This window comes from Bos indicus, chromosome 22, assembly GCF_029378745.1.
Source record: "Bos indicus isolate NIAB-ARS_2022 breed Sahiwal x Tharparkar chromosome 22, NIAB-ARS_B.indTharparkar_mat_pri_1.0, whole genome shotgun sequence".
Lineage (NCBI taxonomy): Eukaryota > Metazoa > Chordata > Mammalia > Artiodactyla > Bovidae > Bos > Bos indicus.
The window spans coordinates 43,673,766-43,690,548 of record NC_091781.1 but is presented as its reverse complement, the minus strand read 5'-3'; the positions used below and the strand labels follow the sequence as shown (position 1 = coordinate 43,690,548).

Genomic DNA, 16,783 nt, shown 5'->3' with positions numbered 1-16,783 from the left:
CTGTGAAAGATTGAGGACGGGAGAAGAGGGTGACAGAGGATGAGATGGTTGAATGGCATCGCCAACTCAATGGACATGAGTTTGAGCAAACTCAGGGAGATAGGGAAGGACAGGCAAGCATGGTGTGCTACAGTCTATGTGGTTGCAAAGAGTCCAACATGACTTAGTGACTGAACACCCTCTTTTAATAGGTCAGAGACAGAGGGAGAAGGAGAGAGAGAGAAAGTGTGTATATGTGTATGGTTTAAGGCACCAACATGTTACCAGAACCCAGCACAAAGTCTAGCAAATCAAGAATTTGGAAGTATTTGTTGGCTGTTTATTTGTTGTTCTTGTTACATTAAGAACATCTTTTTTTTTTTCAGTGAGATTCTCATAATTTTAACTTTTTTCTAATAGGGGTATAGATAGATAGATATTCAACCTCCAAAAGAAAAAAAAAATTTCTTCAAGACAACAGTCATTCCAATGACAACTCAGTATGCTAGGGTGATATTCTATAGGAAAAACGTATAGAGCACTTTTCCAACCCACTCTCCCTTCTTTGGACATGCTGTCCACAAACTCTGCTGAATAAGTTGCCTATGTAGCCACATTTATACTGAATGATCCTGTTTTAAGCTGATTCAATCAGGTGGTAGGGACAGAACCGGACCCAATATTAGCTAATACATTTTCCCTCCAGAGAATTAGATCTTCAGGAGCATCAAAAACTGCAATCAGGTGGTGCTCAGCCTTAGAGCTAAAAGGTAATGGTATCAGAGTTGGTTTATATGTGCAAGATAAAAGTACAAAGTAACAGTACAGAAGTTTTACAGAAAAGAACTTGGTCTCCAGATGGAGCAGAATGAAGCATGTATGAGGACCACACAACCTTAGAGAAAAGGAGAGACAAAGAGCATAGAAATTTAACACTTTCCCTTCATTCCTGAGGCCTACATGTACTTCCTACACTGGGGAAAATAAAATATCCCCAATTTGAGTGGGTTTGTGTTCCTTACAAGCAAACTTTCCCCCAAATTACAGTATAACTACAATTAAAAGTAAGTTTTGAAGCTCCATCTTGACTATAACTAAAACAAAGTTATCAACAATGGAAATGAATGACACCTTTACAAAAGAAAGTATGATCTTAGTATTCTCATTTAAATCTTCTGTTATTTAACCCTTAATTTTTCAGCCAAGTACTATTTACCACTGCAGTGATCAACACAAATAAATGATTACTTTTTAGTCATCAATGCAAAAAAATGATTACTTTTCAGCGATCAGTGCAAAAAAATAGAGGAAAACAACAGAATGGGAGAGACTAGAGATCTCTTCAAGAAAATTAGAGATACCAAAGGAACATTTCATGCAAAGATGGGCACAATAAAGGACAGAAATCGGATGGACCTAACAGAAGCAGAAGATACTAAGGAGAGGTAGCAAGAACTATACAAAAAAGAACTTCATGATCCAGAGGACCACAATGGTGTGATCACTCGCCTAGAGCCAGTCATCCTGGAGTCTGAATTCAAGTGAACTTTAGAAAGCATCACTACAAACAAAGCTAGTGGAGGTCATGGAATTCCAGGTAAGCTATTTCAAGTCCTGAAAGATGATACTGTTAAAGTGCTGCACTCAATTCGCCAGCAAATTTGGAAAACTCAACAGTGGCCATAGGATTGGAAGAGGTCAGTTTTCATTCCAATTCCAAAGAAAGGCAATGCCAAACAATGTTCAAACTACTGCACAATTGCACTCATCTCACACACTAGCAAAGTAATGCTCAAAATTCTCCAAGCCAGGCTTCAACAGTATGTGAATTAAGAACTTCCAGATGCTCAAGCTGGATTTAGAAAAGACAAAGGAACCAGACATCAAAATGCCAACATCTGTTGGATCATCAAAAAAGCAAGAGAGTTCCAGAAAGACATCTCCTTGACTATGCCAAAGCCTTTGATTGTGTGGATCACAACAAAATGCAGAAAATTCCTAAAGAGATGGGAATACCAGACTGCCTGACTTGCCTCTTGAGAAATCTGTACGCAGGTCAGGAAGTAACAGTTAGAAATGGACATGGAACAACAGACTGGTTCCAAATAGGGAAAGGAGTACATCAAGGCTGTATATTGTCACCCTGCTTATTTAACTTATATGCAGAGTACATCATGTGAAATGTACTGGACTGGATGAAGCATAAGCTGGAATCAAGACTGCCAGAAGAAATATCAATAACCTCAGATATGCAGATGACACCACCCTTATGGCAGAAAGTGAAGAGGAACTAAAGAGCCTCTTGATGAAAGTGGAAGAGGAGAGTGAAAAGATGGCTTAAAACTCAAATGAGCTGACTCATTTGAAAAGACCCTGATGGGGGAAAGATTGAGGACAGGAGGAAGAGGGACAACAGAGGATGAGATGGTTAGATGGCATCACTGACTCAATGGACATGAGTTTGGGTAGGCTCTGGGAGTTGGTTCTGGACAGGGAGGTCTGGCGTGCTGCAGCTCGTGGGGTCACAAAGAGTCAGACACAACTGAGCGACTGAACTGAACTGAACTGAAAACTCAACATTTAAAAAACAAAGATCATGGCATTCAGTCCCATCACTTCATGGCAAATAGATGGAAACAGCGAGAGACTTTATTTTCTTGGGCTCCAAAATCACTGCATATGGTGACTGCAGCCATGAAATTAAAAGATGCTTGCTCCTTAGAAGGGAAGTTATGACCAACCTAGACAGCATATTAAAAAGCAGAGACATTACTTTGCCAACAAAGGTCTGTCTAGTCAAAGCTATAGTTTTTCCAGTGCTTATGTATGGATGTGAGAGTTGGACTATAAACAAAGCTGAGCACCGAAGAATTGACGCTTTTGAACTGTGGTGTTGGAAAAGACTCTTAAGGGTCCCTTGGACTGCAAGGAGATCCAACCTGTCCATCCTAAAGGAAATCGGCCCTGAATATTTATTGGAAGGACTGATGCTGAAACTAAAACTCCAATACTTTGGCCACCTGATGGGAAGAACTGACTCACTGGAAAAGACCCTGATGCTGGGAAAGATTGAAGGTGGGAGGAGAAGGGGACAACAGAGGATGAGATGGCTGGATGGCATCTCCGACTCAATGGACATGAGTTTGAGTAAACTCCAGGAGTTGGCGACGGACAGGGAGGCCTGGCGTGCTACAGTCCATGAGGTGGCAAAGAGTTGGACATGACTGAGCTACCGAACTGAACTGAACCGAACTGAACCGAACTGAACCGAACCATTTACCATTCAGTTCAGTTCAGTTCAGTTTGCTTACTGTTAATGGTAAATGTTAATTTACATTACATTTACCATTAACAGTAAGAAGAGCAAATAATAATTTAACTCAGGTTCCAAGGCTTGCTCTATAGTATATTTATAAATAGCATTACATTTACATATACTTGAACCCTTAGTATGAACACATAGAGATTTTTTATTAATTGTTATTAATTACCTAAAATCAAACAATTTGTTATTTTCTAACAAATAAACATTGTGAGCATATGATGTTAAAAAATTGAAGTGTGAAATTCACCAGGAGGAGAATTTATTATCTGTAAAAATTTCCTGATATTTATATATATTATATATTTATACAGTAATATTTATATATTTTATATTTATATATATTATACTTCCCTAGAATCCACTAGAATGTATTTTAGTCATGACAACTTTTGTTGGGGGGAAACCTCTGGAACCTATAGAACAAATCCTTAAAGTTTCACTTGTGTTTGTTTAATCTTATGGTTTGGGACAAAAAGGAAGGTGGGTTTTAGACTACGTGCAAAGACTTGCTGTGAAGATGTGTTTTCTGACCTTGAGTGGGTGGAACAGAAGTCATGGCCATATACAGAGCAAGTTTTGAATCAAAATATATAGAGATTTCTAAATTATGTTTGTAAAGATCAACGAGACCCAGTCAAAAAGACAAGATTAAATTTCTCTCTCTTTGTAAGATAAAGTATTTGAACAAATAAATATTGATATCTACTTTCCTCTTTGAGCCTAATAGAAAATAAGCTGATAAATGCTTCTTGTCTTTTCTTTCACTTTGAAAAAAATGTGGTGAGAGGAGAGTGAGGAATGGGCTCTGTTTTGATAGACAGTAATTGGGAAGGTAGACATTATCAAATATCTCAGCCATGGACCCCAGGTGAGAGGCTACTCTGAGACATTACTCCTTTTGGCTCTCTTGAAATGAAAAACACAAGCACAAAACAAAACAGTACACCCAGAGAGAGTCGTTTCCCTCACATTCACATAAACTAAACCCATCCCAAAGGGAAGTCCTCTCCCCCAAAAACGGGTGAGTGAGGTAGGGTGCAAACAGAAGGATGCCGAGCAATTAGTGAAATTTCTACTTAGGATTCTCCTTATTTTTTAATTATCCCAATACTAAAGATATGTTTAGTTCATTGGGTGGGCTAAAGAGGATAGAAGGGTCTGAAAATCATTAAAGTAAGCCTACTGAAGTCAATCTGTATTATCATTTCATTGTGTAAACTTGGGGCTTAACTATTTTTTCTGGGCCCTGCTCTTCTCAACTATGAAATGCTAAAATGACTAATAGCTAAGGCCCCTTTAACCTGTAACACTAGGATTATATTTTTTTAAGACAATATAAAAATACCATTTGAAAAAAATTTTTAAATACCATTTGACTGCATTAGATTAATTTGCAGCAAGTATGCTGTTGTGTGAGTCTTCTTCCTCCACCTGCCACTCCCAACTCTCATACCTCCTCCCTCTCAGACAGATGACAAGGCAACATCAGAAGAACATCCTCATTAGCTCCTAGAACCACGTACTGTCCAAATAACCAGCAATGACCTCATACATCTTAAGTTCCAACCAGGAACAGAGGCAAGCCAAGTTCTCAAACTGAAGTTTTAGTTGAGGAGTCAATCAAAACCTGAATGAACCTGACTCACTTACCCTACCTATGGAACAACAAAAATTATATTAAAACTTTTTTTCACTCCAAATTTATTTCTTCTATTTATAGGTACCACATAGATGACACAGATTTTGAATGATTCAACAGTAAGAGATATTCTTATGAGTTTAAAACTAGTTTATATGCTGTGGTATTTTATGAATTATTTTCCTCTTCCCATAAGCCTACTACAGCACTTTACTTAGGAAGTGGGAGCAAACTGGACTCCAAAGAATCAAAAAAATTTCTAGGATTCTTTTTTTACCTGTTGTTTCTTGGTTATCTCATTGGACATCAATTTAGCAGAGTCCAAGATTTTAATCGCACTTTCATCTTCTAAAATGTTTCCTTCTGAAGATGATAATGTTTCTAAAATTTTTTTCTCTATATCTTTCAGCTGTTTCTTATTAGCTGCAGACTGAAGAATAAGAGCATTTCGTTCCTCTTCTAACTCTGGTCTAAAAAGATAAAAACATTTGATCTAAATTTGTAGTATTTTATCTAAATATTAGACATCACCATTTTGTAGGCATTTAAATATAACAATTTTGTAGACACGTAACACAAATTAAGATGATTAACCTCTTTAACTTAAGGAAAAAACATTTCCATGAAAATGATTTGAGAAATTCAAGCAAAAAAAAAAGCATTAATTATAAATATGTAAAATGCAGCAATAATATATACTATGTTAAGTCCAAAAATATGTTAAGTTTACCCATATGGCTTAGCTCATTGTGTGAGAATAAGAACTGGAAAAGACACTCAGAATATGAAACTTCTATTCCTTGGCTTAATCATATTCAGTCTCATTTTCAGCATCTCTTCTATAATAGCAGACACAGAAAAGATGACTTATACAACTGGCTCAAAGAAAACGAATTGGCACTTAATACCTTAACAAAGATGGTATGAAACTTCAAATAACATAATTCATGTTATAGAATATGTTATGACATAGTTCTGTCTTAGATATTATGCAAGTGGGATGAATACTGAAAATAACTAAAGTACCTCATGGTACATATTTTCACTTATAAATTGATTTCATTTAATTGACTACTTGATAGTGTTATATTAAGCTTCAAGCTGAGTCAAAGATTTCCTTCAGGAAGCAATTCTTTTTTTAAAAATAGTTATTTATTTGGCTGTGCTAGGTCTTAGTTGTGGCATGTGGGATCTAGTTCCCTGACCAGGGATAAAAGATGGGCCTGCATTGGGAGCTTACAGTCTTAGCCACTTTAAAGGAAATCCCAGGAAGCAATTCTTTACTAGTAGCCCTTCCAGGGATCATAATATTTTTCCTCATTAAAAAAAAATAACACACGCTAGTAATGGAAAAATAATGAGTTATCCATAATCTTACTACTCCTAAGGATTATCACTATTAATATTCTGGTGTATTCTTTCTCAATCTTTTTTTCATATATATGGATATCCATTCATGTATTAACTTTGAAAAACAAATTATCCCTATCATATATAGTTTTGTATCCTGCTTTTTCATTCTTGTCCTAAGTATTTTATTTCATTAATATTCTGTATATGTCTTTGAACACATTTCTGATTTTGTCCAAAACATACATTTCAAGAAACAAAAATTTTTTTTTCAAACAATCAGATACAAGTCAAAAGTCATGGCACATCACCTAAATCCTATTACCCATACTAAAAGCCCAATATAACATGGTTGGCTTATAACTTATTTGTTATAGAATGATTGTTTTAAAGAATTCTGTATTTATTTAATTTATAATGACAAAGGAGATCAAACCAGTCCATCCTAAAGGAAATCAATCCTGAATATTCACTGGAAGGACTGATGATGAAGCTAAAGCTCCAGTACTTTGGCCACCAGATGTGAAGAGCCAACTCATTAGAAAAGACCCTGGTGCTGGGAAAGACTGAAGGCAAAGGAGAAGAGGGCAGCAGAGAATGAGTTAGTTAGATAGCATCACTGACTCAGTGGACATGAATGTGAGCAAACTCCAGGAGATAGTGAAGGACAGGCAAGCCTGGCGTGCTGCAGTTCACGGGATCGCGAAGAGTGGGACACAACTTAGCGAATGAACAACAATAAAATTTAGACAAGATTTCAGAATAATCACATAACAGAAATATTCAGTTCAGTTCAGTCGCTCAGCCGTGTCCAACTCTTTGAGACCCCATGGACTGCAGCACACCAGGCCTCCCTGTCCATCGCCAACTCCTGGAGTTTACTCAAACTCATGTCCGTTGAGTCGGAGACACCATCCAGCCCTCTCATCCTCGGTTGTCCCCTTCTCCTCCGGCCTTCAATCCTTCCCAGCATCAGGGCTTTTCCAAGGAGTCAGTTCCTCACATCAGGTGGCCAAAGTTGCCATGATGATCATCTTTGTCATGATCAACAAAGATGCCATGATCTTAGTTTTCTGAATGTTGAGCCTCAAGCCAACTTTATGGCCTACAAATATTCTTTTCTAGACTATCTGAAAGTATCTAAGAAAATACATACCTCTCCTTTGCAACAACAATACCAAGTAATTGATCTTCAAGTCCTTCTGGAGTTATCATGAAATTGAGCAAAGATACCTTTGTAGCCAGCTCTGGCATATAATGTGGATTTCTCAACTTTGTGGTGATATAAAACTTGAAATCAAAGGAATACTCAATAATGACCTCACCAAGTCTGATGCAATCAATGCCACCTGTATTTCAGAGAAAAATGTATAATAAATAAGCCAAAGTTACATAGCCTTTCCCCTTCTGTTAAAACCCATCCTAGGTTATAAGTAAAATGTCATAAAGTAATTTCAAATAGAATACAAGTGTTGCAAAAGCCAAAGACACAGAGGCAAGTAAGCAATTATATAGCATGAATCATTAATTCTGGGGTAATATAAGATGTCTTTTCTGGTTGTCATGGAGCCTTCTAAATTAAGATTCCTTTTGATCTTACTTCCTCTATTAATTTTCAATAATGGTTCCAAAATTATTTATATATGACTAAAGCTCTTAAAAGTACTAGAGTTTGACAGAGAAAAAATTTAAAAGCAGAAAGATATACAAGGTGGACAATGTTTACCTAAAGTCAACTCTGGTCCACATTAACCATTGTTATTCATAGTAATGGACTTTGTGTGGCCCTTGGTCATAAGATAAAGGAATTTCAGGCTGGATTCAACTTAAATGTGTTCTCTAGAGAACAACAATCTAAATAACAGTGACTAAGGCAATCAAAGGAAGGCAAGGTATTTATTTTAGAATATCTGATACTTGTTCAAATTTCCTTTCATGTATAACAATGACACAGAAGTTTTGCATTATTAAGATATTACTCAGCCATTAAAAAGAATACATTTGAATCAGTTTTAATGAGGTGGATGAAACTGGAGCCTATTATACAGAGTGAAGTAAGCCAGAAGGAAAAACATAAATACAGTATACTAACGCATATATATGGAATTTAGAAAGATGGTAACGATAACCCTGTATACGAGACAGCAAAAGAGACACTGATGTATAGAACAGTCTTATGGACTCTGTGGGAGAGGGAGAGGGTGGGAAGATTTGGGAGAATGGCATTGAAACATGTGAAATGTCATGTATGAAACGAGATGCCAGTCCAGGTTCAGTGCACGATGCTGGATGCTTGGGGCTGGTGCGCTGGGACGGCCCAGGGGGATGGTATGGGGAGGGGGGAAGGTGGAGGGTTCAGGATGGGGAGCACGTGTATACCTGAAATAAAAAAAATAAAATAAAATAAAATAAAAAGAATACATTTGAATCAGTTCTAATGAGGTGGATGAAACTGGAGCCTATTATACAGAGTGAAGTAAGCCAGAAGGAAAAACATAAATACAGTATACTAACGCATATATATGGAATTTAGAAAGATGGTAACAATAACCCGGTGTACGAGACAGCAAAAGAGACACTGATGTATAGAACAGTCTTATGGACTCTGTGGGAGAGGGAGAGGGTGGGAAGATTTGGGAGAATGGCATTGAAACATGTAAAATATCATGTAAGAAACGAGTTGCCAGTCCAGGTTCGATGCACGATACTGGATGCTTGGGGCTAGTGCACTGGGACGACCCAGAGGGATGGTATGGGGAGGGAGGAGGGAGGAGGGTTCAGGTTGGGGAACACATGTATACCTGTGGTGGATTCATTTTGATATTTGGCAAAACTAATGCAATTATGTAAAGTTTAAAAATAAAATAAAATTAGAAAAAAAAAAATAAAATTATGTAGTAGTTTTCTTCCCTCAAAGATAAGCCTCAAAGATAATCCAATCATCTTTCAGTTTTAGCAACTAATACCAATCAACTTCTACCTTGTTTAAAAGTTTGTCTAAGTAGTAAAGGTTCCAAGGATGGATCCAGTTCTTCACCAACATTTTCTAATAGAAGTGGAGTTCCAAATTGAATACAGTTTTCCAGTGTTCTCATATAGTCTGCATCTGATAGCTTAATAACACTAAGTTGATTTTCTTTCTCAGAGTTTTTGATCCACTTATTGGCTTGACCCTGGGGGTCAATCATTAAAGGCCTAAAATACAATAAGAAAAATTTTCAGGGGACTAAATAGATGTTGAGATTTATCTAAAATTATATAATTTAAATAATAAATATTCACATACATTATCAGGATAAATCTTCACAAAAGTTCTGTGAGGAAAAGGAAAAAGGAGTTTCATTCTCATTTATTTTTGAAATGAAGAAATGAAGTACTTTGCCCAAGGTTTTAAGGTTAAGAAACTAGTTTAATGTCAGAAGTAGGATCTTATGAATATGTAAGCTGTGCTCTTTCCAATGTAACACATGGTGTTCATAGTAATTATAACACATATCATCTGTTAACATAATATGAAAAATAATCCTATGTATCGGATAAGAATTTAAAATAAAAGATCTACTGGCCTATAATGGATTTCCTTAAGTTATGAGTAGAAACATAAACTAAGTTTCCAAGTTTAGTCTCGTATATATTTGAGATCTATTTAGGAAATTTTTTCTATGTAAGTATGGTAAAAGACTTTGTGTTCAAGAACATACAATTCGTAGTTTCAGAGAATCAATATATGAGGTGCTTTCCTCCTTCTCCGTGATGATACTGACTGTCCTGAGTTCCTTTTGTATTCGGTACAATGCATTAAATTATTTTTTAAAATATTAATATTAACACAGAAAGGGGAATTTTCACTTCATGTTACTTTGGCTTTCCCAGACATTCTCCTTCTAGTTCAACAATTTCTAGGGATAAAAATCCCCTTTCCCTTAGCCTAAAAATAAGCTCTTTAATCAACTAATCCCAGATAACTCTGTTCTTTTATTTTCTTTCCTTTCCAAAAGACAAAACAATTCAACAACAGCTGTATGGTTGTCTTCTTTCTCCACTCAAATTGTGCTGAAATCCTATTGAAAACACAAGAAGTTCAGATACCAGTTAAAATTTACTTTGCTGTCACAGCAAACAGATGAAAAGTGTTCTGGAAATGAGAAAGTTATTTTGCACACAACTGTTTAAAAGTTGCTAGTAGTTAGACTAGATGCTTTTAGTACCTTTCAAAGTCCTGTTTAAAGGAACATTTTTTCCCCTCCTTTTAAAAAAAATTTTTTAGTTTTATTATTTATTTATTTTTAAAAAATTAGGCTAATTACTTACAATACTGCAGTGATTTTTGCCATACATTGACATAACTTTATTATTGGAAAAAAATATGGTATTTGTTCATTCCCTACAAAAAGTAATGATTTCTGTAAATTATCTCCAATATTCTGGCCACCTGATGTGAAGAACTGACTTGTTGGAAAAGACCCTGATGCTGGGAAAGATTGAAAACAGGAGGAGAAGGGCACAGCAGAGGATGAGATAGTTGGATGGCATCACTGACTCAATGGACATGAGTTTGAGTAAGCTCCAGGGGTTGGTGATGAACAGGGAAGCCTGGCATGGGGTCACAAAGAGTCGGACACAACTGAGCAACTGAACTGAACTGAACTGATTATAAACTCTAGAGCAAACATTAAAAGTAAGGAATGTATAACCAGTAAGCAAGTAGTGGAGATAAAATGGAATCATAAAAAACTCAATTAATCCAAAGCCAGGTGAAAAAAAGAAGATAAAAGGAAAAAATAACAGATGAGATAAACAGAAAAGAACTAGCAAGATGGCAGATTAAATCTAAATGTATCAATAATTCCATTTAAGTACAAATAATCAAAATACTTTGATTACAAGTGAAAATTATGTCAATTATAATCTCTATTTTAAAAAATAGGGGGAAAAGAGTCATATGATCCCTCCCATTTAATAGCTTCAAATGGGTATTCCCTAGTGGCTCAGTGGTAAAGAATCCACTTGCCAGCACTGGAGACACAGGTGCGAATCCAGCAAGATCCCACATGCCATGGAGCAACTAAGCTTGTGGGCCACAACTAGCCAGCCTCTGCTCTAGAGCTGGGAACTGCAACTACTGAAGCCCTTGAGCCCTACAGCCTGTGCTCCACAGCTACAGAGCAGCCTCCACTCGTCCCACCTAGAGAAAAAACGGTGCAGCCATGAGACCCAGTACAACCAAAAATAAATACATAAAAGCTTCAGATGGTTGGTAATATTCTGCATCTTGATTGTCACAGGGATCATATGACCACAGGCTTTAGTCAAACTTCATGCTGCTGCTGCTGCTGCTAAGCCGTGTCAGCTGTGTCTGACTCTGTGCGACTCCATAGATGGCAGCCCACCAGGCTTCCCCGTCCCTGGGATTCTCCAGGCAAGAACACTGGAGTGGGTTGCCATTTCCTTCTCCAGTGCATGAGAGTGAAAAGCGAAAGTGAAGTTGCTCAGTTGTGTTGACTCTTCGCGACCCCATGGACTGCAGCCTACCAGGCTCCTCCGTCCATGGGATTTTTCAGGCAAGAGTACTGGAGTGAGTCAAACTTCATAAAAGTGCTCTAAAAAGGTAGAATTTTATTGCATATATTATATGCAATAAGCCTCAATAAGCCCGACATAAAATTAAAGAAAAAATAGAGGAAAAAAAGACATTTTCAGACCAGTGCACAAGAAAGACTAAAGGACAAAGACAGCATTACAAATCAGTGAGGAAAGGAAGGATAACTCCATAAACACCGCTAGGGTAAATGGTTATCATTATAAAATAATTAAAATTAGATCCTTACCTTTCATCACATCCAAAGATACAATAAATGTAATAGGGTCCTATTGTTAAGCTGCTTTCCCAGTTTATGACTCTTCAGATGGTAAAGAAAGTGCTTGCAATGCAGGAGACCCAGGTTCAATCCTTGGGTCGGGAAGATCTGGAGAAGAAAATAGCCACCCACTCCAGTATTCTTGCCTGGAGAATTCCAAGGACAGAGGAGCCTGGTGGGCTACAGTCCATGGAGTCGCAAAAAAGTTGGACATAACTGAGTGACTAACACTTTCACTTTTTCGTTGTCTCACTTTTATATTCCTGACCTATACCAATGTGTTTAACCATAATGGCTCGGCCCCCAGCCATAGGTGATAAGACTAGGGTGGATATTTGTCCCATGCCAGACTAATCAGATTTTTCTCTCATGGGATTTGCAGTTGTACTTAATGATTTGGGTTTTTGTATATTATTCAACAGATGTGTTTAGTGAACTTAGGAACTAAGGCTTCATTAAGGAATGGCCATGTGTACAGAAGAACAGAGTCAGCAAATAATCAGAGACAGATTAATGAAGCAGTGGAGAAAAACAAGGAAGGTAGGTCCTACAGCCTGAGAGAGACAGTAAGAGAGGGAGAGAGAGAGAGAATGATTGAGAGAGATACCAATTTTCACATTACAAAAGTCTGATAGCCCAGCTTTTCTCTGAGGTACACCTAAGATGGGCTTCCCTGGTGGCACAGACAGTAAAGAATCTGCCTGAAATGCAGCAGGCAAAGGTTCAGTTCCTGGGTTGAGAAGATTCTCTGGAAGGGGAAATGGCAACCCACTCCAGTATTCTTCCCTGGATAATTCCATGGACAGAGGAACCTGGAGGGCTACAGTCCATAGAGTCACAAAGAGTAAGACACGACTGAGCAAGTAATACTTTCACACACACTATTCACACTTAAGATACTCAAAAGTGAGTAACAAAAAGAGTGAACATAAGTTACATTACTGGATTCTGCTGTCAGGAGGTAGGGAGAGGAGATTAAGCCTCTGTCATCATTCAGCCTAATGTCAAGAATGATGATGGCCATAGATGACCACTTTGGTCCCAACTGCCAAGAAGTGAAGTCTGGTCTATAAGGATGGAGACTTATCCTTCAAAACTGACACAATCCATGACCTGTTGATCAGCCAGCCCAAAAATATCAGGTACAAAGTAGTGACACCACTGAAAGATTACTTTATTAGAAGAGTTATCTTTCTGCCAGAAAATGACAGATTGTTTTCTTCAATTTACATACAACTCTGAAACTTCTGGTTTCTCTGGATTTCCATTAAGCCTAATAGACATTCTGCTAACATTTTAAACTGCTATTTTAAAAATCAAAATGGCACCAAATGCATAAAAAAGAGTTCTAAAACAAAATTAATACTTAGGGTCTAATATTCTGTTAATTAGAACATTCCCTGCTCCACAAGAGAACACATTTTTGGGAATAGCTAATTATACTTCCTCAGATTATAATGCTGCTGCTAAGTCACTTCAGTTGTGTCCAACTCTTTGCAACACATGGACTGTAGTCTGCCAGGCTCCTCTGTCCGTGGAATTTTCCAGGCGAGAATACTGGATTGGGTTGCCATGCCCTCCTCCAGGGGAACTTCACTACCCAGGGATCGAACCCACATCTCTTATGTCTCTTGCATTGGCAGGCAGATTCTTTACCACTGAGCTACCAGGGATTTTACCAATTGCCTAGACATTTCAACCTAAGGATGTTCACTCTCAAGTAAAAAATACTATCAATATAAAGGAGACTTAGATGTCTTGAAGTATCTAGTAAGGTTTCCAAAGAATATAAACAAACAATACCTCAAACTTTCAGAATATAAGATTTCTTTGTATCTTTACCATATCTTATATCCCAAAAGAAGACTGAAACTTCCATTACAGTTTTAAAGGTAGTTAAATGTGATATCCTATTTCACATTTCAGTTAACATAGTAAGTAAGAATTAGGATTTGGAAGTTAAGTTGTCTGGGTTCAAATTCTGATTACACCATTTATTAGCTCAGTTATCTCACTAAATTTCAAACTACTAATTTATTCTGGGCCTCAGCTGTCTCATTTATAAAATGGAATTATAAGAAGAAGAACTCACTCATAGGAATTTGTGAGAATATAAGGTATTAAAATAGTACCTCATGAATATAAGAACTCAGTATTATCCATCATAGTTTGTTTGACATAAGGTCAAGAAAAGACTTTTATATTAGATGGCAATATGACTAGATAACTATTTACAAGAAAATATCTTTCAGATGAGAATAATTTCCCAAGTTTCCAAAAGTAATATAAATAAAAAGATAATAAAAACCATCTGCAAAGCTCATACAGTTATCACACTATGATAGCAGCTATAAAAGATTTACATGAAATTGCATAAATTACTGTTACAGTATCATGAAAATAAGTAGATACCTAGCTAAAATCAATACACTGAATAGCTAAGAACTGGAAACAGCCCAAGTGTCCAACAACAGGAAAACACATAAACAATTACAGAGTCATGTAACTGAATAATACTCAGCAACAAAAATTAGTAAGACTTTGCTGTGTGGAAAAAGCCTTACACAAAAGACTGCATACAGTACAATTTCATTTATATGAAGTTCTAGAATAGGCAAAACTAACCTGTGATGGAAAATAATCAGAATAATAATTTCCTATACAGTGAACGAGGGGATTTACTGGGATGGGACAAAAAAGACTGTGTTATACCCTGATTCAAACCCTGAGGTTTGAGCTGCACAAGTGCATACTTTTGTTAGAACTCACAGGTTTGTGTATTTTTGTGTTTTTGTATTAAATTGTATATATTTCATCGTATGTAAATTTTACCTCAAAAGAAAAAAAATATTGAACTTTACTTAATGATATGCATGCTGAAGTATATGGGAGGAAGTACGTCCATGTCTGCAACATATGTAGAAATACATAAAAAAGGATGAGTTGATGGATGGATAGAGGGATGGACAAGAATAATGAAATGTTAACTGCAGGATCTAGGAGTAGTAGCTATATGGGTGCTTACTCTGAAATCCTTTCAATTTTTCTCTATGTTCAAAAAGTTTCAAATAAAATAATTGAAAAAGAAACACTTTATCTTCCTTACCAGCGCCTGGAGTTGTTAACAATCACTCCATTGTCTACAGAGAAAGTATCTGTAGGCAATCCAGCAATATTCCAGGCTCTGATTGTTACTGGATCACCCAGGGTCTTACTCAGTGAGAACTCCTCTGAACACGGGATTTTTTTCTCCTGTTAGAAATACACAGATTTATTTTTGACATTTTCTCTTATCTTGTTGATTAAAATATTTTTAGTTAATATATTATTTGTTGTTAGACAGTATTTAATAATTCTTAACAACTGAAAAAACTGAATGAAAAGTTAGACTATGGAAATATTTTACTGATCAAATAAGAAGAAAAAAAACTTCATATTTTCAGTCATTTCTTTCCTTCTCTATTTTTATTATCAACCTTTCCCCCCAAATACCCCAACATATATTTTAAATGTTCTAAAAATAAACTCTTAAGAAAATATAAAACCATTACCTTGCACAACATGCTCCAATCTTCTGTACATGTTTGTCGAAAGCCAGAAGTGAAAGCACCAAGGTAGGCTATTACTCCTGCTGATATTAAGACATCACCAGTCAAATTTTCATATACTATCTGAAGGTCATCTGCAGCTTGAGACCATCTAGGAGACCAATCAAAGGCAAAACAGCCTCACCAAAGAGAATGATTTAAGGCAGTAATGAAACAGCCAGGGGTTTCTAGTCCAAATTCTATAACAAAATGCCATGAAAAGTTGGGTACTTGCGTATCTATAAAATGAGGAGGTTAGGTCCCTTCTAGCTCTAATGTGCTATAATATACATTTATGTTTTATAAACAATAATTCACTATTCATTATTAGAATATTACGCATTTCTTATAGGATTTGTTCTTTCAGGATAGGAAAACAGAAACAAAAAAAAATCACCAGAATTTTGTCTAATAATTTTATTCAGGATGATTTGGCCCAGTGGCCCTGCTATTTGTTTCTGAAAAACACAGAAACATTTGTAATTCATTACCAAAAATTACATTTAAGTTGTATAGCAGTTGGCGTACTATAGCTAAGGTTGGTATCTTTTTCCATTTAATGAAACTTTTACCATAAAAAGTGCATTTCAAAACCATCTAATCTGCACTACGAAGTACTGTCAAAAGTATGTTACTTTATCATGCTATTCATTCAACAAATACAATTAATAGCTATGATAGTTGGCTGACTAGTATAAATAGATTAGAATAAAGCTAACTGGCTTTGTTACATCAAGTCAGTTATTTAAAATAAATTTAACAAAATAAACCATATATTCACTACTCCCTTCCAAACACTTTATTACAAAACATTTGAACACAAAATTGGAAAGAACTGCACAGTGATCATCCACATACTCACCACTAAGATTAAAACTTGTCTTAAGCCTTATTTGCCTCTTTCTCTTTCTCTCTCTCTTTTAACATTTGAAAGCAAGTTGCAAACACCATCCTTGACACTGAAATTCTGTTAGGAGAAGCCTAGCCAGGTGCTTTATAGAAAGTCCCATATTCTCAACCAGTCATTTAAAAATCAGTAATCAAA

At 36.4% G+C, this 16,783-nt stretch overlaps 1 protein-coding gene across 13 annotated transcripts in view; it reads right to left on the bottom strand.

Moving 5' to 3' along the window:
* DNAH12 (dynein axonemal heavy chain 12) overlaps positions 1-16,783 on the bottom strand; it is a 191,641-nt gene that overhangs the window by 30,508 nt on the left and 144,350 nt on the right. For 10 of the 13 annotated variants that reach the window (XR_011563135.1, XM_070777134.1, XM_070777136.1 and 7 more), the window contains 5 exons: positions 15,703-15,850; positions 15,258-15,403; positions 9,274-9,488; positions 7,450-7,642; positions 5,221-5,413 (listed from right to left, as the gene is read on the bottom strand). Coding sequence is in view for 12 of the 13 variants with exons in the window: in XM_070777134.1 (XP_070633235.1) it covers positions 5,221-5,413; positions 7,450-7,642; positions 9,274-9,488; positions 15,258-15,403; positions 15,703-15,850 (895 nt within the window). In the remaining variant the exon portion in view is untranslated. Of the gene's footprint in view, positions 1-5,220; positions 5,414-7,449; positions 7,643-9,273; positions 9,489-9,579; positions 9,608-12,127; positions 12,260-15,257; positions 15,404-15,702; positions 15,851-16,783 lie in introns of those variants that run through there. The other 3 variants (XM_070777144.1, XM_070777142.1, XM_070777143.1) reach the window with 3 other exon arrangements.